The 24,865-nt window shown below is 44.3% G+C and overlaps 1 protein-coding gene across 4 annotated transcripts in view; it reads left to right on the top strand.

Moving 5' to 3' along the window:
• Nucleotides 1-662: 662 nt before the first annotated feature.
• tespa1 (thymocyte expressed, positive selection associated 1) overlaps nt 663-24,865 on the top strand; it is a 91,790-nt gene continuing 67,587 nt past the window's right edge. Inside the window, exons 1-3 of one of the 4 annotated variants that reach the window (XM_041174621.1) lie at nt 663-821; nt 3,151-3,292; nt 9,181-9,323. In XM_041174621.1, the coding sequence (XP_041030555.1) occupies nt 9,191-9,323 (133 nt within the window). In that variant the 5' untranslated portion in view covers nt 663-821; nt 3,151-3,292; nt 9,181-9,190. Of the gene's footprint in view, nt 822-3,150; nt 3,293-9,151; nt 9,324-24,865 lie in introns of all 4 variants that reach the window. The other 3 variants (XM_041174624.1, XM_041174623.1, XM_041174620.1) reach the window with 3 other exon arrangements.

The following is a 24,865-nucleotide window of genomic DNA, read 5'->3' as shown; positions in this document are numbered from 1 at the left end:
GCATGGGGGAGAGATTAGACAGGTTGGGATATTAAGTTGTATAGGCAGTATCAGGCAAGTGGAATTAAATTGGGTGTTAATGTTATGGAGAATAGGGTCAGAAAGGAGTGTTGGGGTGATTGTGATAGGCTAGGTTGGATATTAAAGAGTGCAGGGTGTAAGGAGTAAATTGGGATTTGACAGGATAGGACATTAAATTGTGCAGGTTGTAAACAGGAGAGTGCTAGGGTATTGAAATATACTGCCAGTGTGGAGAGAGTGGGCTGAGTCTGCAGACTCAGGTTATGCAAAACACCAGCACAGCTTTGATGAGCGGAACAACATTTTCCTTCCCAGTAAATTTCATGATGAAGCAATTAAACAACTAGGCAAGAAAAGCTGATTAGATGTGTTTAAGGGCTGAGAAAGTGAAACTAAAATACTGACTAGTGGGCAGTGGCAGATGCACCAGGACACTGACAATGACAATAGAAAATATTTTGTTACTTAGGACATAATCCATCATTCATTTGCTCAACCATATGTAGACAACATCCTTCAGCACATCAATACACGCCAAAGCATCCATGTCTGCTAAGAATTGAGGATATGGGTGTTGTGCATCAACTCAAAGCTGGTACATACACAGGAAGTGGTTTAGCAGAGCGGTTACGCTGTTGAAGTCACTCAGCTTCCTCCTTCCTACTCCCACTGTGAAAGACTCGGGACTGAAGTTAGTGTTTGCTGGAGCAAACCAATCGCTGGACATTGTGTCACAGCCTGTGGCTCCTGTTGTTGAAATAAATGATACAATTGATCCGTGTGACCATTGCAGACATTGGGTAAGTGAAGCATTTTGAGTGAAATGCAGTGTATTGCCAGAGGTAGACAGGCCTTTATCTGTTCAAACTTCAAATAGTGTAGAGAGGCCTCCATATCATATATGTTGAATAAGCGCGTAACAGGAGTCACTGTGAGAAACGTTGTTCAGAGTTTATCTCTTTGGTCGCTAACTCTCCTCTCATAGCATCTGGTCTCATTCTGACTCCCTCCCAACTTTTCTTCCTGCTCCATTTGACCAAATTGCTTCTAATATCTGTTTGAAAACCATTTTTTGTCTCTGATCCTAATTTATATTCTTGTAGATTCATAGATGTTTACAGCACAGAAGGAGGCCATTTGGCCCATCATGTCCACACTGGTAACAAAGATCTGACTTCACTAATCCCATTTTCCAGGGCTTGGTCCATAGCCCTGGAGGCTATGGCAACACAAGTGTATACTTAAATACTTCTTAAATGTTACGAGAGTTTCTGACTCAACCACCCTTTCAGGCAGTGAGTTCCAGACTCCCACCAACCTCTGGGTGAAAACATTCTCCTCAACTCCCCTCTTAGCCTCTTACCTCTTACCTTAAATCCAAGTCCTCTGGTTAATGATCCCTCTACTAATGGAATAAGTGCCTTCCTATCTACCCTACCTATGCCCCTCATAATCTTATCCACCTCTATCAGGTCCCCTCTCAACCTCCACTGCTCCAAGGAAAACAACCCCAGCCTATCCAATCTTTCCTCATAACTCAGACCATCCAGCCCAGGCAGCATCCTGGTAAATCTCCTCTGCACCCTCTCCAGTGCAATCACATCCTTCCTATAATGTGGTGACCAGAACTGCATGCAGTACTCCAGCTGTGGCCTAACCAGCGTTTTATACAGTTCCAGCATAACCTCCCTGCTCTTGTATTCTATGCCTCGGCTAATAAAGACAAATATCCTATGTGTCTTCTTAACCACCTTACCTACCTGTCCCGCTACCTTCAGAGATCTGTGGATATGTACACCAAGGTCCCTCTGATCTTCAGTACTCTCCAGGATCCTACCTCTCATAGTGTAATTCCTTTGCCTTGTTAGCCCTCCCCAAGTGCATTACCTCACATTTTTCTGGGTTGAATTCCATTTGCCACTGCTCTGCCCACCTGACCAGTCCATTGATATCCTCCTGCAGTTTACACTATCCTCCTCACTATTTACCACCCGACCAATTTTCATCTCATCTGCGACCTTCTTGATCATATGCCCTACATTTAAGTCCAAATCATTTATGTGAACTACAAACAGCAAGGGCCCCAGCACCGAGCCCTGTGGAACCCCATTGGAAACAGACTTCCAGTCGCTGAAACATCCCTCTTACCTTACCCTCTGCTTCCTGCCTCTCAGCCAATTTTGGATCCAACATGCCACTTTGCCTTGGATCTCATGGGCTCTTACTTTCTTGACCAGCCTGCCATGAGGGACCTTATCAAAAGCCTTATTAAAGTCCATGTAGACTACATCAAATGCATTACACTCATCAACACTCCTGGTTACCTCCTTAAAATTTCAATCAAATTTGTCAAACCTTTCCTTAACAAACCCATGCTGACTATCCCTGATTAACCTGTGTCTCTCCAACTGTAGATATATTCTGTCCCTCAGAATTCTTTCTAGTAACTTCCCCACCACCGAGGTTAGACTGAGTGGCCTGTAATTTCCTGATCTATCCTTTCCTCCCTTTTTCAATAATGGGACCATGTTAGCAGCCCTCCAGTCCTCTGACACCTCACCTGTGGCCAGAGAGGATTTGAAAATTACTGCCAGGGCCCCTGATATCTCTTCCCTTTCCTCCCTCAACAGCCTGGGATACATCTCATCCAGGCCTATGGATTTATCCACTTTTAAGGCTGCTAAACCCGCTAGTACCTGCTCTTCTCTCTATGTTAATTTCCTCTAATATTTCACAGCTCTCCACCCTGATGTCTATACCCGTGTTGTCCTTTTCCATTGTGAAGACCAACGCAAAGTATTCATTGAGGACTGTCCCCACATCTTCTGGGTCCACACACAGATTAACCTCTATGGTCCCTAATTGGCCCCACTCTTTCCCTAGTTATTCTCTTACACTTTGTATATTTTTTAAAAATTGCTGCATCTAATTATAAAATGGGTTGATAGAATCATCTGGAGGAAATTTAAGCTGGTGGATCACCTGACATTGGGTGTAACTGAGGCAGTCACATCAGCAAACATTGGAGAAAAGCTGAGAAGCTGCCTGGCAGCTGCTGCCATCTTTGTTTAACTTGAGTGGATTTGGAGCACAATTTTAAATTTAATTTCACATCCTTTGGTTTCATAGGATTCCTGAATCTGGCTAGTGAAGTTGTGGGAAGAAACCAATGGCAAAAGAACAAGTGAAACAAACTCTTGGAACTACTGCACCAAATACTGAGTTTTCACAGTTGTTTTCTTGCTGACTAGTGGGAAAGGTTTTGATCACGGTAATTTTGGGTAGAGTTTACTTTCTATTCTTGGAGATTTCATAATCCCTTCAGGTTGATTGGTGCTTGGTAGCCTTAGGTTGGAACTCAGATGAGGGTCAAATGACCAACAACAAACCATGACCAACATCAGAACCAGCAGCAACTCCGACACTAATAACTAAACCAACACCAACATTAATAACTAAACCAACACCAACATTAATAACTAAACCAACAACATCAACACCAATAACTAAACCAACACCGATACTAATAACTAAACCAACCCGACACTAATAACTAAACCAACACCAAATTTAATAACTAAACCAACAACATCAACACCAATAACTAAACCAACACCAGCACTAATAACTAAACCAACACCGACACTAATAACTAAACCAACAACATCAACACCAATAACTAAACCAACACCGATACTAATAACTAAACCAACACCGACACTAATAACTAAACCAACACCAACACTAATAACTAAACCAACACCGACACTAATAACTAAACCAACAACACCAACACCAATAACTAAACCAACACCAACACCAATAACTAAACCAACACTGACACTAATAACTAAACCAACACCAACATTAATAACTAAACCAACAACACCAACACCAATAACTAAACCAACACCAACACTAATAACTAAACCAACAACACCAACACCAGTAACTAAACCAACACCGACACTAATAACTAAACCAACAACATCAACACCAATAACTAAAACCGACACCAATACCTAAACCAACACCGACACTAATAACTAAACCAACAACATCAACACCAATAACTAAACCAACACCGACACTAATAACTAAACCAACACCGACACCAATAACTAAACCAACAACACCAACATTAATAACTAAACCAACACCAACACCAATAACTAAACCAACACCAACACTAATAACTAAACCAACACCAACATTAATAACTAAACCAACAACACCAACACCAATAACTAAACAAACACCGATACTAATAACTAAACATTAATAACTAAACCAACACCGACACTGATAACTAAACATTAATAACTAAATCAACACCAACATTAATAACAACACCAATGCCAATAACTAAACCAACACTGACACTAATAACTAATCCAACACCAGCACTAATAACTAAACCAACACTGACACTAATAACTAAACTAACTCCAACACTAATAACTAAACCAACACCAACATTAATAACTAAACCAATGTCGACAATAATAACTAAACATTAATAACTAAACCAATACCAACATTAATATATATATAAACAAAAAAACTGCGGATGCTGGAAATTCAAAACAAAAACAGAATTACCTGGAAAAACTCAGCAGGTCTGGCAGCATCGGCGGAGAAGAAAAGAGTTGACGTTTTGAGGCCTCATGACCCTTCGACAGAACTTGAGTTCGAGTCCAAGAAAGAGTTGAAATATAAGCTGGTTTAAGGTGTGTGGGGGGGTGGGGGGAGAGAGAGAGAGAGAGAGAGAAGTGGAGGGGGTTGGTGTGGTTGTAGGGACAAACAAGCAGTGATAGAAGCAGATCATCAAAAGATGTCACAAACAACAGAACAAAAGAACACATAGGTGTTAAATTGGTGATATTATCTAAACGAATGTGCTAATTAAGAATGGATGGTAGGGCACTCAAGGTATAGCTCTAGTGGGGGTGGGGAGAGCATAAAAGATTTAAAAATATTTAAAAATAATGGGAATAAGTGGGAAAAGAAAAATCTATATAACTTATTGGAAAAAAACAAAAGGAAGGGGGAAGAAACAGAAAGGGGGTGGGGTGGGGGAGGGAGCTCAAGAACTAAAGTTGTTGAACTCAATATTCAGTCCAGAAGGCTGTAAAGTGCCTAGTCGGAAGATGAGGTGTTGTTCCTCCAGTTTGCGTTGGGCTTCACTGGAACAATGTAGCAAGCCAAGGACAGACATGTGGGCAAGAGAGCAGGGTGGAGTGTTAAAATGGCAAGCGACAGGGAGGTTTGGGTCATTCTTGCGGACAGACCGCAGGTGTTCTGCAAAGCTGTCGCCCAGTTTACGTTAGGTCTCTCCAATGTAGAGGAGACCGCATTGGGAGCAACGAATGCAGTAGACTAAGTTGGGGGAAATGCAAGTGAAATGCTGCTTCACTTGAAAGGAGTGTTTGGGCCCTTGGACGGTGAGGAGAGAGGAAGTGAAGGGGCAGGTGTTGCATCTTTTGCGTGGGCATGGGGTGGTGCCATAGGAGGGGGTTGAGGAGTAGGGGGTGATGGAGGAGTGGACCAGGGTGTCCCGGAGGGAGCGATCCCTATGGAATGCCGATAGGGGGGGTGAAGGGAAGATGTGTTTGGTGGTGGCATCATGCTGGAGTTGGCGGAAATGGCGAAGGATGATCCTTTGAATGTGGAGGCTGGTGAGGTGATAAGTGAGGACAAGGGGGACCTATCATGTTTCTGGGAGGGAGGAGAAAGCATGAGGGCGGATGCGCGGGAGATGGGCCGGACACGGTTGAGGGCCCTGTCAACGACCGTGGGTGGAAAACCTCGGTTAAGGAAGAAGGAGGACATGTCAGAGGAACTGTTTTTGAAGGTAGCATCATCAGAACAGATGCGACGGAGGCGAAGGAACTGAGAGAATGGGATGGAGTCCTTACAGGAAGTGCCCCCACAGCCCCAGCCATGTATTCACTATACCCCCTGACCTTCCCCTCTCCGATGCTGAACGTTCAGTTCTCAGCAAAGGATTTAGTTTCATACCCTTACACCCTCACCTCAATGAATTTTGGGCTCGGCATGATGCTGAACTGTTCTACCGCCGTCTTCGTCTCCGGGCTCACTTCTTTGGGCAGGAGTCCTCTCCCCATTCAACAGATCCTTTCACCCACCTCCAATATTCTCCCTCCACCTGGACCCCTCCCTCTGGATTCTTACCTTCTCTTGATCTTTTCATTGAGAACTGTCGGCGCGACATTAGTCGTCTCAATTTCTCTGCTCCTCTCACCCATTCTAATCTCTCTCTCTCTGAACTTACTGCACTCCATTCTCTCAGGTCCAACCCTGACATTGTCATCAAACCCGCTGACAAGGGTGGTGCTGTTGTTGTCTGGCGCACTGACCTCTACCTCGCGGAGGCTGAGCGTCAACTCGCAGACACTTCCTCCTACCTCTCCCTGGACCATGACCCCACCACTGAACATCAAGCCATTGTTTCCAGGACTGTCACTGACCTCATCTCCTCTGGGGATCTTCCTCCCACAGCTTCCAACCTGATAGTCGCCCAACCTCGGACGGCCAGCTTCTATCTCCTACCCAAAATCCACAAACAGAACTGCCCCGGTAGACCGATCGTGTCAGCTTGCTCCTGCCCCACAGAACTCATTTCTCGTTATCTTGACTCCCTTCTCTCTCCCCTTGTCCAGTCCCTTCCCACCTACATCCGTGATTCCTCTGACACCTTACGTCACATCAACAATTTCCAGTTCCCTGGCCCCAACTGCTTCCTCTTCATCATGGACGTCCAATCCCTCGACACCTCCATCCCCCACCAGGATGGTCTGAGGTCCCTTAACTTCTTCCTCGAACAGAGGCCCGAACAATCCCCATCCACCACTCCTCTCCTCCGTCTGGCTGAACTTGTTCTCACACTGAACAATTTTTCCTTCAACTCCTCTCACTTCCTCCAAATAAAAGGTGTGGCTATGGGTACCCGCATGGGCCCCAGCTATGCCTGTCTCTTTATGGGGTATGTGGAACATTCCTTGTTCCAGTCTTACTCCGGCCCCCTTCCACAACTCTTTCTCCGGTACATCGATGATTACTTCGGTGCTGCTTCATGCTCTCGTCGGGACTTGGAAAAATTTATTAATTTTGCTTCCAATCTCCACCCCTCCATCATTTTCACGTGGTCCATCTCTGACACTTCCCTTCCCTTCCTTGATCTCTCTGTCTCAATCTCTGGTGATAGAATGTCCACCAATATCCATTACAAACCCACCGACTCCCACAGCGACATCGACTACAGCTCCTCACACTCCGCTTCCTGTAAGGACTCCATCCCATTCTCTCAGTTCCTTCACCTCTGTCGCATCTGTTCTGATGATGCTACCTTCAAAAACAGTTCCTCTGACATGTCCTCCTTCTTCCTTAGCCGAGGTTTTCCACCCATGGTCGTTGACAGGGCCCTCAACTGTGTCCAGCCCATCTCCAGCGCATCCGCCCTCACGCCTTCTCCTCCCTCCCAGAAACATGATAGGGTCCCCCTTGTCCTCACTTATCACCCCACCAGCCTCCGCATTCAAAGGATCATCCTCCGCCATTTCCGCCAACTCCAGCATGATGCCACCACCAAACACATCTTCCCTTCACCCCCCCTATCGGCATTCCGTAGGGATCGCTCCCTCCGGGACACCCTGGTCCACTCGTCCATCACCCCCTACTCCTCAACCCCCTCCTATGGCACCACCCCATGCCCACGCAAAAGATGCAATACCTGCCCCTTCACTTCCTCTCTCCTCACCGTCCAAGGGCCCAAACACTCCTTTCAAGTGAAGCAGCATTTCACTTGCATTTCCCCCAACTTAGTCTACTGCATTCGTTGCTCCCAATGTGGTCTCCTCTACATTGGAGAGACCTAACGTAAACTGGGTGACCGCTTTGCAGAACACCTTCAGTCTGTCCGCAAGAATGACCCAAACCTCCCTGTCGCTTGCCATTTTAACACTCCACCCTGCTCTCTTGCCCACATGTCTGTCCTTGGCTTGCTGCATTGTTCCAGTGAAGCCCAACGCAAACTGGAGGAACAACACCTCATCTTCCGACTAGGCACTTTACAGCCTTCCGGACTGAATATTGAATTCAACAACGTCAGGCCTTGAGCTCCCTCCTCTTTCCCCACCCCCTTTCTGTTTCCCCCTTCCTTTTGTTTTTTTCCAATAAATTATATAGATTTTTCTTTTCCCACCTATTTCCATTATTTTTAAATATTTTTAAATCTTTTATGCTCTCCCCGCCCCCACTAGAGCTATACCTTGAGTGCCCTACCATCCACTCTTAATTAGCACATTCGTTTAGATAATATCACCAATTTATCACCTATGTGTTCTTTTGTTCTGTTGTTTGTGATATCTTTTGATGATCTGCTTCTATCACTGCTTGTTTGTCCCTACAACCACACCAACCCCCTCCACTTCTCTCTCTCTCTCCACCCACCCCCCCCACCCACCTTAAACCGGCTTATATTTCAACTCTTTCTTGGACTCGAACTCAAGTTCTGTCGTAGGGTCATGAGGACTTGAAACGTCAACTCTTTTCTTCTCCACCAACATTAATAACTAAACCAACAACTCCAGCACTAATAACTAAACCAACACCAATGCTATAATTAAATCAACAACACCAGCACTAACAACTAAACCAACTCCAACACTAATAACTAAACCAACACCGGCATTAATAACTAAACATTAATAATTAAACCAACACCGGCATGAACAACTAAACCAACAACAACACCAACACTAACAACTGAACTGAAACCAGCTCCATCACCAACACCAACACGATCTCTCTTTGTTGACCTGCTCTAAGATGAAGCTGGGCTTGCTGAGTTTTTCCAGCTATGTTTTTATTTAAGATTTCCAGCATCTGCAGTATTTGGCTTTTATTTCAGAGTTCACCTGGGATCCTGGTAATATTTATCCTTCAGCCAGCGTTACTAAAACATAGCTGCTCATTATCATTTTGCTGTTTGTGGGAGGGTGCTGTGCACTGTTTTCTACATCACATTGTCAACGTTTCGATAGCACTGTGGGTGTTCTGAAGTTGCAAAAGATGCTATAGAAATGGGAGCTTATTGGTCACTTTTCAGAAACCCCTTTACCTGATGTTATTCTGCAGTGAGTGACGGATGGAGCTTTCATCCCCTCAAAGCCCATCTTGTTGGGAGAGCAGCACTTCCAGGAAACGCAAAGCCTGGGCTAAGAGCAGAGATCAGTGGCAGACTCTCGATGAGAATCTCACAGACACAACCTCTCATTCAGGTAAGAGTGTTTCAGGTGAAAGTTGCTCTGGAACAGCTTAAAGGTGGGTGCTTGGATCTTGCAGTAGGCTGGTGTGCTCTGGGATCACTCTTGTTTGACATTTAATTTAAGGAGTGAACTTGTTTTGTAATTTTCTCACAAGCTATCTTTGCCAGTTTTCCCAGATTTCTCTGGTCTTTCTTCAAATTTTTGTCAGCTGAACAGAATCTTCTCTCTTATGGAAATTCATCCTCTCACTATCCCCAGCCACCATCACCCCACCCTCCCTCCCCCACTCCCATCCCCTTCACCCCTCAGTCTTCCCTTTTCTGGAGCTGAGAGAGCCTCAGCCTGTTCAACCTTTCCTGATGGGTATAGCTTCTCAGGACTTGTATCTCTCTAGTAGATTCATACACCTCCAATGGAGACCAGAACTGTACACAGTGCCTCAGGCATGGTCTACCCAATCTTCTACCCATGTTTAACATAAGATCTATCCCCTAAAAATCAACCCCAGTGAGTTGATCGTTTTTTTAATGGTTTTATGTGTCTTGGTGGACTCCCAGGTCCCTGTGCTCTTCTATCTCGTTTAAATACTTATTTTCCAAAGAACATGTGACCTTCTTATTTTTCCCACCAAAATGTATCACTTCACACAATCCATATTGAAGTTTATTTGTGAATTACATGCCCGCACACTGGGCAGAATTTTGCTGTCTGTGAACAGGGGGTGGGGCCCGCTAGCTGATGTGTAAAATGATGGGGAATGATGTCAGGCGGAACCCCTGATGTCACCCCCCCTCCAGTTAAATTTTCAGGAAGGTGGGGGCGCAGCGAGATCAGCTGTCCTCCCGCCGACCTGTCAATGGCCAATTGAGGCCATTGACAGGATCAATTATACAATTAAAGGACCTGCCCATCCACCCTTCAGGTTAGTGGGTCGGCCAGGAACCCCTGTGGGGAATAGAGAAAACATGAAACCTCATCCACCGGCGGGATGAGGTTTTGTACAGGGTTTTTAAAAGTTTATTAAAGTTATTCTGTAAATTATGAACATGTGACATTGTCACATGGGGTGGGGGACATATTAGGGAATTTTTTTTTCTATATTTAATCTTTTTCAAAGTGGAAGCGATCTCCCTGAGGCTGCACTTAGCTTCAGGGAGATGTGGGCTCTGTCGTGTGCATGTGTGAAAGAGCACACTCTCGCTCTTGGGGAATCCCCCCCCCCACCCCCCGCACAGGGAGCACATAGCGCTTCCCGCCGGACATCACACTGGGTGGGCCTTAATTGGCTGGCCCACGTAAAATGGCGGCGGGGCCCACTTCTCTGGTGGGGATCGGCTCCCTGCCCACTGGAGGTTGGGTTGGGCCTACCCACCCGACAGGCAGACAACTCTGCCCATTATTCACGAATGGTTTCCTGTATCTTTTTATGTCCTCTTCTCTGTTAACACGTGCTCCCCCAATTTGATATCATCTGCATATTTTGATATTGTACTTCTGATTCCTGAGTCCAAATCATTTTTATAAATGGTGGCCAGCACTGATTATTGTGGAACATTGCTTGGCACCTTCTACTTGTCTGGGTAAACACCTTGAACCTTCTGCTCTTTTCTGTTTTGTAGCTAATGTGTTGTTCATTCTGATACCATTCCCCTTGCTGCCACTGACATTAAGCTGATGGTCTATAGTTGCCTCGACTTTTTCTATGTTGCTCTTTAAATGTAGAAATAATATGAGCTGTTTGTCAGATCTGTGGCATTTCTAATGAATGTTTAAATAGATGTAATACATACTTATAAAAATATAAAAAGATGTCTCTTTTTAACCTTATCTCTATCTTGATCTTTCTTCTGTTATGCATGTTCCAAAGAATACTTTACTATTTCTTTTAATATTCCTTGATCATTTAATTATGTTGTTTATCTTTGGCTTGCTAATTGTTTATTTGACTTCTTTCCTAATGTTTTCAGATTCCTCTTTTGTCACCCCCGGGCCATGTTGTCTGTGTGTTTACTAGGTGCCTTTTTTCTTCAGTTTCAATTTTACCCTCATCTGTTTATTCATCCATGGTCTTGTTTTTTAATGGGATATATTGTTCCTGGGCTATATTGATCACTGTTCTCATTTCCTAACTTCCCTTCCAAGTCCACCAGTTAGCTGATATTGTTAACATCTCTCTCTCTCTTCAGATGCTTTCCCTCTCTCCTTTAAATCTCCCTGGAACAACCCTTGACCTTACCATCCGTGAGCACCGCTGCCCATTTCTAACCTCTCTTTCACCTTATTATTGACTTCCAAATTCATGTCCATCTTTCCTGGAACTCCATGTTTGAATTCCTCCAGTCATTTTCCCACCTCTGCCACAATGATGCAGGGCTCTTATCAAAGTCACAATGTGACTGTGACAAAGGTAAACTATTGCTCCTCCCCCTTCTCGACCTGTCTGTGGCCTCTGACATAGTGACCATGCCATCCTCTTCCAATATCTATCCACTGTCATTCAGCTCAGTAGAACTACTCTCACCTGTTCCAATCTTCCCTTTCTAATCATAGCCAGAGTATCACTTGTAATCTTTGTAAGTTACTCTAACACTTCCCTCCCTTCCTTGACCTCTCTGTCTCAATCTCTAGTGATAGACTGTCCACCAATATCCATTACAAACCCACCGACTCCCACAGCTATCTCGACTAAAGCTCCTCACACCCCGCTTCCTGTAAGGACTCCATCCCATTCTCTCAGTTCCTTCACCTCTGTCGCATCTGTTCTGATGATGCTACCTTCAAAAACAGTTCCTCTGACATGTCCTCCTTCTTCCTTAACCAAGGTCTTCCACCCCACGGTCGTTGACAGGGCCCTCAACTGTGTCCAGCCCATCTCCCGCATTTCTGCCCTCACAACTTCCCCCCCCCCCCCGAGAAACATGATAGGGTCCCCCTTGTCCTCACTTATCACCCCACCAGCCTCCGCATTCAAAGGATCATCCTCCGCCATTTCTGCCAACTCCACAGAATCACACAGAGCAGAAGAGGCCCTTCGGCCCATCGAGTCTGCACCGAAATGTGAAAAAAAACCTGACCTACCTACCTAAGCCCATTTACCAGCACTTGGCCCATAGCCTTGAATGTTATGACGTGCCAAGTGCTCATCCAGGTACTTTTTAAAGGGTGTGAGGCAACTCGCCTCCACCACCCTCCCAGGCAGCGCATTCCAGACCATCACCACCCTCTGGGTAAAAAGGTTTTTCCTCACATCCCCCTAAACCTCCTCTACCTCACCTTGAACTTGTGTCCCCTCGTGACTGACCCTTCAACTAAGGGGAACAGCTGCTCCCTATCCACCCTGCCCATGCCCCTCATAATCTTGTACACCTCGATCAGGTCGCCCCTCAGTCTTCTCTGCTCCAACGAAAATAACCCAAGTCTATCCAAACTCTCTTCATAACTTAAATGTTTCATCCCAGGCAACATCCTGGTGAATCTCCTCTGCACCCCCTCCAGTGCAATCACATCCTTCCTATAATGTGGCGACCAGAACTGCACACAATACTCCAGCTGTGGCCTCACCAAGGTTCTATACAACTCCAACATGACCTCCCTACTTTTGTAATCTATGCCTCGATTGATAAAGGCAAGCGTCCCATATGCCTTTTTAACCACCCCACTAACATGCCCCTCCACCTTCAGAGATCTATGGACACACATGCCAAGGTCCCTTTGTTCCTCAGAACTTCCTAGTGCCATGCTGTTCATTGAATACTGCCTTGTCAAATTATTCCTTCCAAAGTGTATCACCTCACACTTTTCCGGGTTAAATTCCATCTGCCGCTTATCTGCCCATTTGACCATCCCGTCTATATCTTCCTGTAGCCCAAGACACTCAACCTCACTGTTAACCACCCGGCCAATCTTTGTGTCATCCGCAAACTTACTAATCCTACCCCCCCACATAGTCGTCTATGTTGTTTATATAAATGACGAATAATAGGGGACCCAGCACAGATCCCTGTGGTACGCCACTGGACACTGGCTTCCAGTCACTAAAGCATCCTTCTGTCATCACCCTCTGTCTCCTACAACTAGGCCAATTTTGAATCCGCCTTATCAAATTTCCCTGTATCCCATGTGCATTTGTCGCCTTTATAAGTCTCCCATGTGGGACTTTGTCAAAGGCTTTGCTGAAATCCATATAAACTACATCAACTGCACTACCCTCATCTACACACCTGGTCACCTCCTCAAAAAATTCAATCAAATTTGTTAGGCATGACCTCCCTCTGACAAAGCCATGCTGACTTTCCCTGATCAAACCTTGCATCTCCAAGTGGAGATAGATTCTCTCTTTCAGAATTTTCTCCAATAGTTTCCCTACCACTGACATGAGATTCACTGGCCTGCAGTTCCCTGGCTTATCTCTACAACCCTTCTTAAATAGCGGAACCACATGAGCTGTTCTCCAGTCCTCTGGCATCTCCTCCGAGGCCAGAGAGGGATCAAAAATTCAGGTCAGAGCCCCTGCGCTCTCCTCCCTTGCCTCCCTCAGCAGTCTGGGACACAAATCATCTGGACCTGGAGATTTTTCCACTTTTAAGCCTGCCAACACCTCCAATACCTTGTCACTCCCAATATCAATTTGCTTAAGAACCTCGCAGTCTCTCTCCCTGAGTTCAATACCTTCATCCTCATTCTCTTGGGTGAAGACGGATGTGAAGTATTCATTCAACACTCTACCGATGTCCTCTGGCTCCACCCATAGATTGCCCCCTTGGTCCCTTATGGGTCCTACTCTTTCCCTGGTTACCCTCTTCCCATTGATATACTTATAGAATATCTCGGGATTTTCCCTACTTTTACCAGCCAGAGCTCTCTCGTATCCCCTCTTTGCTCTCCTAATTGCTTTCTTAAGCTCCACCCTGCACTGTCTGTACTCCACTAATGCCTCCGCTGATTTGCTTCCCTTGTACCTGCTAAAAGCTTCTCTTTTCTTTCTCATCGTATCTTGAATATCTCTGGCCATCCATGGTTCCCTGGGCTTGTTACTCCTTCCTATCACCCTAGAGGGAACATGTTGAGCCTGTACCCTCCCCATTTCCTTTTTGAACACCCCCCACTGCTCCTCTGTAGATTTCCCCACAAGTAACTGTTCCCAGTCCACCTTGGCCAGATCCTGCCTTATTTTACTAAAATCCACTACCCCCCAAGTCCAAAACATTTTTTTGTAACTTGCCTATTTCTTTGTCCATAACAAACTTAAACTGTACCATGTTGTGGTCGCTATCACTAAAGTGCTCCCCCACCACTACCTCAGCCACTTGTCCAGCTTCATTCCCCAGAATTAGGTCCAGCAATGCACCGTCCCTTGTTGGACCCTCTACATATTGACCTAAAAAGTTCTCCTGAACACATTTCAAGAAATCCACTCCATCCAAGCCTTGAACGCTATGTCTATCCCAATTAATGTTGGGAAAGTTGAAAACACCTAATATAATTACCCTACTGTTATTGTTTTTACACAGTTCTGGACTTAATATTTTCTCCAATAGTTTCCCTACCACTGATGTGAGACTCACTGGCCTGTAGTTCCCTGGCTTATCTCTACAACCCTTCTTAAATAGCGGAACCACATTAGCTGTCCTCCAGTCCTCTGGCATCTCCTCCGAGGCCAGAGAGGGATTAAAAATTTGGGTCAGAGCCCCTGCGATCTCCTCCCTTGCCTCCCTCAGCAGTCTGGGACCCAAATCATCTGGACCTGGATATTTGTCCACTTTTAAGCCTGCCAACACCTCTAATACCTTAATATAAAAGCAAAAACTGCAGATGTTGGAAATCCAAAACAAAAATAAAAATAACTGGAAAAACTCAGCAGGTCTGACAGCATCTGAGAGGAACACAGTTAACGTTTTGAGTGCATATAACTCTTCAACAGAACTAAGGAAAAATAGACGAGAGGTGAAATATAAGTTGGTTTAAGGGGGGTGGGACAAGTAGAGCTGGATGAAGGGCCAGTGATAGGTGGAGATAACCAAAAGATGTCATAGACAAAAGGACAAAGAGGTGTTGAAGGTGGTGATATTATCTAAGGAATGTGCTAATTAAGGGTAGAAAGCAGGACGAGCAAGGTACAGATAGCCCTAGTGGGGGTGGGGTGGGGTGAAGGAATCGAAATAGGCTAAAAGGTAGAGATAAAACAATGGATGGAAATACATTTAAAAATAATGGAAATAGGTGGGAAAAGAAAAATATATATAAATTATTGGAAAAAAGGGGGGGATTGGAAAGGGGGTGGGGATGGAGGAGAGAGTTTATGATCTAAAATTGTTGAACTCAATATTCAGTCCAGAAGGCTGTAAAGTGCCTAGTCGGAAGATGAGGTGCTGTTCCTCCAGTTTGCATTGGGCTTCACTGGAACAATGCAGCAAGCCAAGGACGGACATGTGGGCAAGAGAGCAGGGTGGAGTGTTGAAATGGCAAGCGACAGGGAGGGCTGGGTCATTCTTGCGGACAGACCGAAGGTGTTCCGTAAAGCTCCAACACCTTGTCACTCCCTATATCAATTTGCTCAAGAAGCTCACAGTCTCTCTCCCCATTTCCATACCTTCATCCTCATCCTCTTGGGTGAAGACGGATGTGAAGTATTCATTCAACACTCTACCGATGTCCTGCGGCTCCACCCATAGATTGCCCCCTTGGTCCCTTATGGGCCCTACTCTTTCCCTGGTTATCCTCTTCCCATTGATATACCTATAGAATATCTCGGGATTTTCCCTACTTTTACCAGCCAGAGCTCTCTCATATCTCCTCTTTCCTCTCCTAATTGCTTTCTTAAACTCCACACAGGCAATGACAATCTTCAAGCCAGAAGGATGGGCTTGGAGATGCAGGGTCCCAGAGTGACCCAGCCCAAGCTAGGCAAAACACATTTCCAAGGGGAGCAGAGTTCATGGGGTGAGGGGTCACGAGGGAGGTGTTAGTGGGATTTCAGTGGGCCTCCCCTTACCGATGTCAAGTCCCTCGATTAGGCATTGAGTGCCTTCAATCAAGGGACTCTCCCACCCCAGAGATAACCAGCTGCTTCATGGTTTAGCTGCCGTGTTTGCCTCATGGCGACAGGCCCACCCATAGCTGGGTTCACACCAGCAGTGTCAGGATGAGGCCCTTATGTGGGCATTAATTGGCCATTAAGGGCCTGAATAACCAGTGGGACAGGCAGGTTCACCGTGGACCCTATGCCCAGAACTTACTTCTGGCGGAGGTGGGAAGGCAGCAGGGTTCAGGTATGACACCATCCCATCTCTTTAAATTCCCTTAAAGGTAGAAGATTCCATCCATAGAGTGATTTATGGTACAGAGCAAGTCCATTTGGCCCATCAGATCTATGTCGGCTCTCTCTGTGTTGCAATCCAGTCCGTCTCACCCCTCCCCAGCTCGACCCCTGGAGCCAGAGGAATTCGGGTGTATATGCTCATAAATCAATGAAGCTGGCAGGTTGAGAGAGCAGTCAATAAAGCAAACAGTATTCTAGGCTTTATCAATAGGGGCATAGAGTACAAAAGTAAGGAAGCTCTGTTAAACTTGTATATAACATTGTTTCAGCCTCAACTGGAGTATTGTGTCCAGTTCTGGGGACCACACTTTAGGCAGGATGTGAAGGCATTAGAGAGGGTGTTAAGGGTTATTCCACAAACATTCACTCCCTCCATCACCGATGCACAGTTGCAGCAGTGTGTGTACCATCTACAAGATGCACTGCAGGAATCCACCAAGGCTCCTGAGGCAGCACCTTCCAAACCCACAACCACTACCATCTAGAAGGACAAGGGCAGCAGACACAATGGAACACCACCACCTGGAAGTTCCCCTCCAAGTCACTCACCATCCTGACTTGGAAATATATTGTCATTCCTTCACTGTCGCTGGGTCAAAATCCTGGAAACTCCCTCCCTAACAGCACTGTGGGTGTACCTACACCACATGGACTGCAGCGGTTCAAGAAGGCAGCTCACCACCACCTTCTCAAGGGCAAATAGAGATGGGCAATAAATACTGACCTAGTCAGCCCACATCCCATGAATTGATAAAACAAATTATTCACAAGGATGGCTCCAGGGTTGAGGAACTTCAGTTATGTAGCTCAAGTGGAAAATGCTGGGAGTATTTTCCTTGGAGGAGAGAAGGTTGGGAGGAGATTTGTTAATGGATTCAACATCATGAGGGGTCTGGACAGAGTAGATAGGGAGAAACTGTTCCCACTGGTGGAAGGATCAAGAACTACAGGGCACAGGTTTAAGGTCATTGGCAAAAGAATTGATGGTGACATGAGGAAAAACTGTTTCACGCAATGACTGGTTAGGATCTGGACTGCGCTGCCTGATAGTGTGATGGAGACAAAGTCAATTGAGGTTTGCAAAAGGCAATTGGATCATTATCCGAAAAGGAAAGATATTACAGGATTATGGGAAAAGGTGAGGGTGTGACACTAGGTGAGTAGGCCCTTCAGAGGGCTAGCACAGACACAATGGGTCAAATGGGCTCTTTTTGTGCTGTCACCGCTCTATGATTCTGTGACTCTTTGTTTCCAGCCGATCTCTGCTAGATCCTTTCTCACCATCACTGAAATTCAACAAGGCAGGAAATCATTCAGCCCATCTTGCCTGTGCTGGCCCTTTGAAAGAACAACCATTCTTGGCTCCACATCCTTGCTTTTTGACCATAACCCTCATCCTCTGGTCCTAGTCCAACTCACTTTTAAAACTATAGAATCAGCTTCCACCACCTTTTCAGACAGAGTGTCCCAGATTCCGATAACTGAGTGAAAAGCTTATTCCACACCTTCCTTCTAATCTTTTGCCAATGATCTTGAATCTATGGTTTCTGCTTATTAACCCACTTACCAGGGGGAATAATTTTTCTCTATTCCTCTATCAAAACCTCCTGTCATCTTGAAAACTTCTATTAGGTTATTGATTAGCTCTCCATGTTCCAAACTCTCTTCATAACTGAAATTTTTCATTCCTGCTATATTTTCTCAGCATCCTTTCTAAGGTCTTTATATCTCTCCTGGAATGTGGAATCATATACAATATTCTGTTTGAGGCCTAACCAATGATTTTCACCTTAGATTTAAAGTAGTTATGGAAAGGGACAAAGAAAAATCAAATTATTTTATGATCACTATTACCCAGATGCCCTCCCACTGTAGTGCATTTCAGTTGCTCTACTTTGTTTCCTAGAACTAGATCCAGCATTCCTTCATTTCTCATTAGAGTAGAAACAGAGTGATGAAGCTAATTTTCCAGCGCACCGTTTATAAATTCATCACCCTCATTATTCTTCACTGTTTCTTCCAAGTTTATTTTACTTATTATTTTATGGGATGTAAACATTGCCAAGGCAAGGCTGGAATTTATTGCCCATCTTAAATTATCCTTGAGATGGTTGTGGTGAGCCACCTAATGGAGTTCCGTCCATCTGGTGTAGGGACACCCACAATAATGTTAGAGAATTCCAGGTTAGGGAATTTGAAATCTATTACCATTATTGCTCTACTATTTTTACAATTCTCAGAAGTTAGCCTCCAAACTTGCTCTTTCATCTCCTTCTCACTAACTGGGGTCTATCATAAAAATGAAGCAATCTAAGGATTCCTTTTCCCTTCCTTAACTCTAACCAAATGGATTCAGTTTTGAATCGTCTACATCCCTCTGTAGGATTATAATATAAAACTTTGTTCAATGCTTCCATTGCCTCTTTTATTCTTCTTTTTCCTATTCCTCCTGAGTATATTGCTGCCAGGAATGTTTTTATTCCCATTCCTGTTCATGTTTAAGCTGAGTCTCCTTTATAGTCAGTATATCATAACGCCATGTGACATTTTGCTTTCGCTATCTTGTCACTCCTTACATGAACAAACATATCACCTGGAGCTAATCCATTGCTTAATTTCCATTCCCATAATTCCATCTTCTGGCACTACTTCCCATGCCCCACCCCTGCACCACGGATACTGGAAGCTATTCACTTTCTCCAGGTCTTCACCCATAATCTTTACATATTCACTCCAACTCTCTTCTATATAGGATCAAACTGACAATCCTACATTGGGTCTTTGGTCCACTGTACTTAATACTCCTGACTTTTCTCCAGTTCTCCAGATACTTAGTCATGTGTACATCACATAAAGCTATCTGAAAACATCATTGACCATTGCATTTCCTATCTCACTTGCTCAGTTAAAACATCCATGACAATCAGGTAAAGAAAGGGGCTCAGTGCCGAACCTCAGTGCAATCCGAGGTTGACTTTGAAACTGTCCATCTCCCTGACACTGCTCCTTACTCTTGCCTGGCACTCCTTCTACTGGTCTTGTAACAGCCATATGTACTTCTCAGGGTCTCCACGAGTTCTAGCACATCTCCAAGCTTCCACCCTAGGTACCTGGTCATAAGCCTTCTCTATATTGGTGAATACAGTCTTCATGTTGCATTGGTCTTCCCAATATTGCTCTCAAAAGAAATGTCTTCTTCCGGTTATGAATTCAGACTGACCTTCATCAATTCCATTATTTTTCTCGGTCTCTGGCTTTTGATTCTCTCCCATATTTTGAAAGTATGTAGTAGGAGATTAATTCCTTGGTAGTTTTTGCAATGTCGAATGCACCCCTTTCCTTTGAATGTTGGTATCAATTAAGATACCTCCATGCCCTTGTAACACAACTGCGTCATTGGTTCAGTGCCTGGATCCCATATTCACCTAGGCAGGTCCATACTTCTGCTGGTATCTCATCTAGTTGCACTGCTTTGCCATTTTTCATTCATCCCATTGGGAACATAGGAGCAGGAAGAGGCCATTTGGCCCTTTGAGCCTGCTGCACCATTCAATAAGATCATGGCTGAGCTGGTTGTTGTCTCAGTGCCACTTTCCTGTCTGCCCCTTGAACCCCTTGCCTAACAAGAATCTGTCTAACTCAGCCTTGAATAAATTTAAAGCCCCAGCCTCCAGTGCTTTCTGGGGAAGGGAATTCCACACACTAATGATCCTTTGCGAGAAAAGAAATCTCCTCATTTCTGTCTTAACAGGGAAATCTCTTAATCTTAAAATATGCCCCAAGTTCTAGTCTCACCCTCAAGGGGAAACATCCTCCTGGTACTCACCCTTTCAAATCCCCTCAAGATCTTATGTGTTTCAATAAAATCACCACTCATTCTTCTAAACTCCAATGGGTATAGGCCCAACCTGTTCAACCTTTCTTCATAGGATAAGCCCTTCATCCCAGAATAAGTCTATTTCAGTGCTGTTCTGATTTCTTCCAGATTGATGCTCGTTGTCATTCCTGGATATGCAGCTAACTCTTCTGCCTTTGTTCTCAGGTTTTCTTCATTCATAAATTAGTTAAAGAACTAGCCCCACCTCTCTTTGATTCCATTCTCTTTCACTAAGGTTCCTCCACATGTATCAGTGATTGTACATATTACAAGTATTGCTAACCTATCTCTAGCAGCTGCTTTTCCGGAGATACCTTTTAGTCCATTTCACATATTTCTTCCATGGCCAGGTAGTTTTCCATAGCAGTCTCTTCCTGTGTATTCCTTTTGGCCATTTTGTACTGTTGTTTATCTTTGTTAAGCCCTGACTCTTTACGCTTCTTTAACAATTCCTTCTTTTCTTTTATGCCACATTCCGTGGTTTTTTTCCACCACCAAGTTCCTTTTCTAGACTTTCTCCTCCCTGATTTTTCACACCAATTTTCTGAATCAAGTTTGACCAGTCTTTTGCTTGTTTATCTTTGAAACTTGTGCAATTTATTAATAATTATAAGGTTTCATTAGTAGTAATGTTTACTAGCAGTAGTAAAGCTTAATGGGAGTAGTAGGGCTTATTAATTGTAAATTATTTAACAAAATAATAATTAATTAACAAATAATAAAGATGGCAGGGCAGGTGACGTGTTGCAACTGCAGAATGTGGGACTCTTAGATGCTAGTGCGATCCATGCAAACACCGTGTAGTAAGTGTCTACAGCTTAAGGAGCTTCTGCTGACTCATTGAGCTGGGGGGCTGAGATACAGACAACAACCATGGATCAGGGAGGCGGAAAGCTACCTGGACACTTTATTCCAGGATCCAGTCACACCCTTAGGATAGGGTCATCTGATTTGGTCAGCGGTCAGGGACAGGAGCATGTGACTACAAGTGAGGCAGGTATGGGGATCTAGGTGATAGAAGTGGAAGAGCCTCAGCCTTTGCAATTGTCCAACAGGTTCAAGGTTGATGCAGCCTGCACAGATGAAAGTGGGGGATGCAGGTTGGAAGAGGGTGATAACCATGGCATCATGGTACAGGAAACCATGCAAGCGGGATGGGAGGGCGGGGGGGGAAAATAGGAAGGTAGTGATAGTAAGGGATGTCATAGTCCAAGGTTCTCTGCAGCTGAGTGCGAGTGTCTAGACAGCCGTGTTGCCTGCCCAATGCCAGGGCTCGTGGCATCTACTTAGGGCTGGAGAGGAACTTGCAGTGGAAATAAGGGGGACCAGTGATTGTGGTCCATGTGGGTACCATTTGCATAGCTAAGACTAGGAAAGAGGTTCTGCTTAAGTATCATGAGCAGCCAGTTGCTAAAATAAAGAGCAAAACTTCAAAGGTAATAATCTTTGGATTATTACCTGAGCCACGAGCAAATTGGCATAGAGCAAATAAGATTCGAGAGATGAATCCATGGCTCAAAGATTGGTGTGGGAGAAATGGGCTTTGATTCATGGGGCACTTGCTCCAGTGTTGGGGAAAGTGGGAGTTGCACTGTTTAATGGTCTACACATGAACTGTTCTGGTGAGCTGGTGATAGAGGGAGCTTTAACCTAAATAGTGGGAGGAAGGGATTGTGTGAAAGAAGATGTACCAATCAAAGGGAAACAATGAGGTAATACAGCAGAGTAGCGATTTCAGTAATGATAACCAGGGTGTGGCAAGAAGTGACAGAGAGTACAAACATAAGAGTGCACCAGTAGATAAGGCCAGAGATTGCAAAAATTGTAAAAAAGCAGAGTTAAAGGCTCTGTATCTGAATGCATGCAGCATTTATAACAAAATGGGTGAATTGTTAGCACAGATAGAAACAAATATGTATGATCTGATAGTCATTACAGAGACATAGTTGCAAGATGACCAAGGCTGGAACCTGAATGTTGAAGGGTATTTGATGTTTCGATAAGATAGGAAGCGAGGAAACGTTGATGTAGCTCTGCTAATTAAAGATGTCATTAGTACAGTATTGAGGGATGAACTTATCTCAAAAGAGCAGATATAGAATCAGTTTGGGTAGAGTTAAGAAATAGTAAAGTTAAGAGGTCATTTGTGGGAGTAGTTTAAAAACCCCTATCAGTAGTTACACTGCAAGACAGAGTATATAGGAAGAAATAAATGGGGCGTGCAATAATCATGGGTGACTTTAATCGATATCTATGCTTTTTTAGCATTTTTGCAATGTCTGGCCTAATCTATAGACAGGCTGGGAGAATCAGGTTGGGAAAGGTAGTCTGGAAAATGAGTTCATCGAGTATATTTGGGACAATTTCTTAGAGCAATACACTCTAGAGCCAACCAGGGAACCTGGACCCTTGACCTGGTAATAAGCAATGAGACAGGATTAATCAATATAAAAACAAAAAAACTGCGGATGCTGGAAATCCAAAACAAAAACAGAATTACCTGGAAAAACTCAGCAGGTCTGGCAGCATCGGCGGAGAAGAAAAGAGTTGACGTTTCGAGTCCTCATGACCCTTCGACAGAACTAGATTAATCAATAACCTCATGGTTAAGGAGCCTCTATGTCACAGTGATCATAACATGATGGAATTGCATGTTCAGGTTGAAGGGTAGAAATGTCAGTCTAAACCTGAATAAAGGTAATTCTAGGGGTATTAAAGCAGCTAATGTGAATTAGGAAACTAGATTAAAAGGTAGGACAGTAGAGATGTAGTGACAGACTTTTAAGGAGATATTAAATAACTCTCAGGAAAGACTTAGCCCAGTGAGAAAGAAAGGCTCTTTGAGAAGGATATATCATCCATGGCTGAACAAGGAGTTTAAGGATAGTATCAAATTGAAAGAAACACAGTCAAATCTGCAATGCTAGAAACAAAAACTAAAAAATGCTGGAAAAGCTCAGCACATCTGACAGCATCTGTGGAGAGAGAGAGACAGAGATAACGTTTCGAGTCTGTATGACTCTTCAGATCGGTAAATATTAGAGGTAGGTTGGAAGATTGGACAGATTTTAAGAACTAGCAAATAATGATTTTAAAAAATAATAAAGAGGGAGAAATAAAAACATGAGAGAAAGCTAGCCAGTCATATAAAAACAGATAGTAAGAGTTTCTACAAGTATTTAAATAGGAAACGGCAAATCAAAAGGTAAAAGGAAGGAAGGAACTGAAAACAGAGATAGTAGATGCACTGGTTATAAACTTCTCCTTAGATTCTGAAAGTGTCCCAGTGGATTGGACAGTGACTCATGTAACACCTTTATTCAGGGAATCAGGGAGACAGAAAGCAGGAAACTGCAGGGCCACTTAGCCTAACGTCTGTCAAAGGGAAATTGCTGCAATCCATAAAACCATAAGATATAGGAGCAGAAATTAGGCCATTCAGCTCATCGAGTCTGCTCCACCATTCAATCATGGCTGATAAGTTTCTCAACCCCATTCTCCCGCCTTCTCCCCGTAACCTTTGATCCCCTTACTTATCAAGAACTTATCTATCTCAGTCTTAAATATACTCAATGACCTGGCCTCCACAGTCTTCTGTGGCAATGAATTCCATAGATTCACCACTCTCTGGCTAAAGAAGTTTCTCCTCATCTCTGTTCTAAAAGGTCTTCCCTTTACTTTGAGGCTGTGCCCTCGGGTGCTAGTCTCTCCTACTAATGGAAACATCTTCCCCACGTCCACTCTATCTAGGCCTTTCAGTATTCTGTAAGTTTCAATCAGATCCTCCCTCATCCTTCTAAACTCCATCGAGTATAGACCCAGAGTCCTCAAACGTTCCTCATATGTTAAGCCCTTCATTCCTGGGATCATTCTCGTGAACCTCCTCTGGACCCTCTCCAGGGCCAGCACATCCTTCCTGAGATATGGAGCCCAAAATTGCTCACAATATTCTACATGTGGTCTGACCAGAGCCTTATAAAGCATCAGCAGAACATCTCTGCTTTTATATTCTAGTCCTCTCGAAATAAATGCCAGCATTGCATTTGTCGAAGGGTCATGAGGACTCAAAACATCAACTCTTTTCTTCTCCGCCGATGCTACCAGACCTGCTGAGTTTTTCCAAGTAATTCTGTTTTTGTTTTGCATTTGCCTTCCAGACTACCGACTCAACCTTAAGAGAATCCTGGACTAGGACTCCCAAGTCCCTTTGCACTCCAGATTTCTGAATTCTCTCCCCATTTAGAAAATAGTCTATGCCTCTATTCTTCCCACCAAAGTGCATGACCTCACACTTCCCCACGTTGTATTCCATCTGCCACTTCCTTGCCCATTCTCCTAACTTGTCCAACTCCTTCTGCA

Source organism: Carcharodon carcharias, chromosome 25 (assembly GCF_017639515.1).
Source record: "Carcharodon carcharias isolate sCarCar2 chromosome 25, sCarCar2.pri, whole genome shotgun sequence".
NCBI classification, from domain to species: Eukaryota; Metazoa; Chordata; class Chondrichthyes; order Lamniformes; family Lamnidae; genus Carcharodon; species Carcharodon carcharias.
Note: the sequence above shows the minus strand (reverse complement) of the source record. Positions and strands in the feature narration are given on the sequence as shown.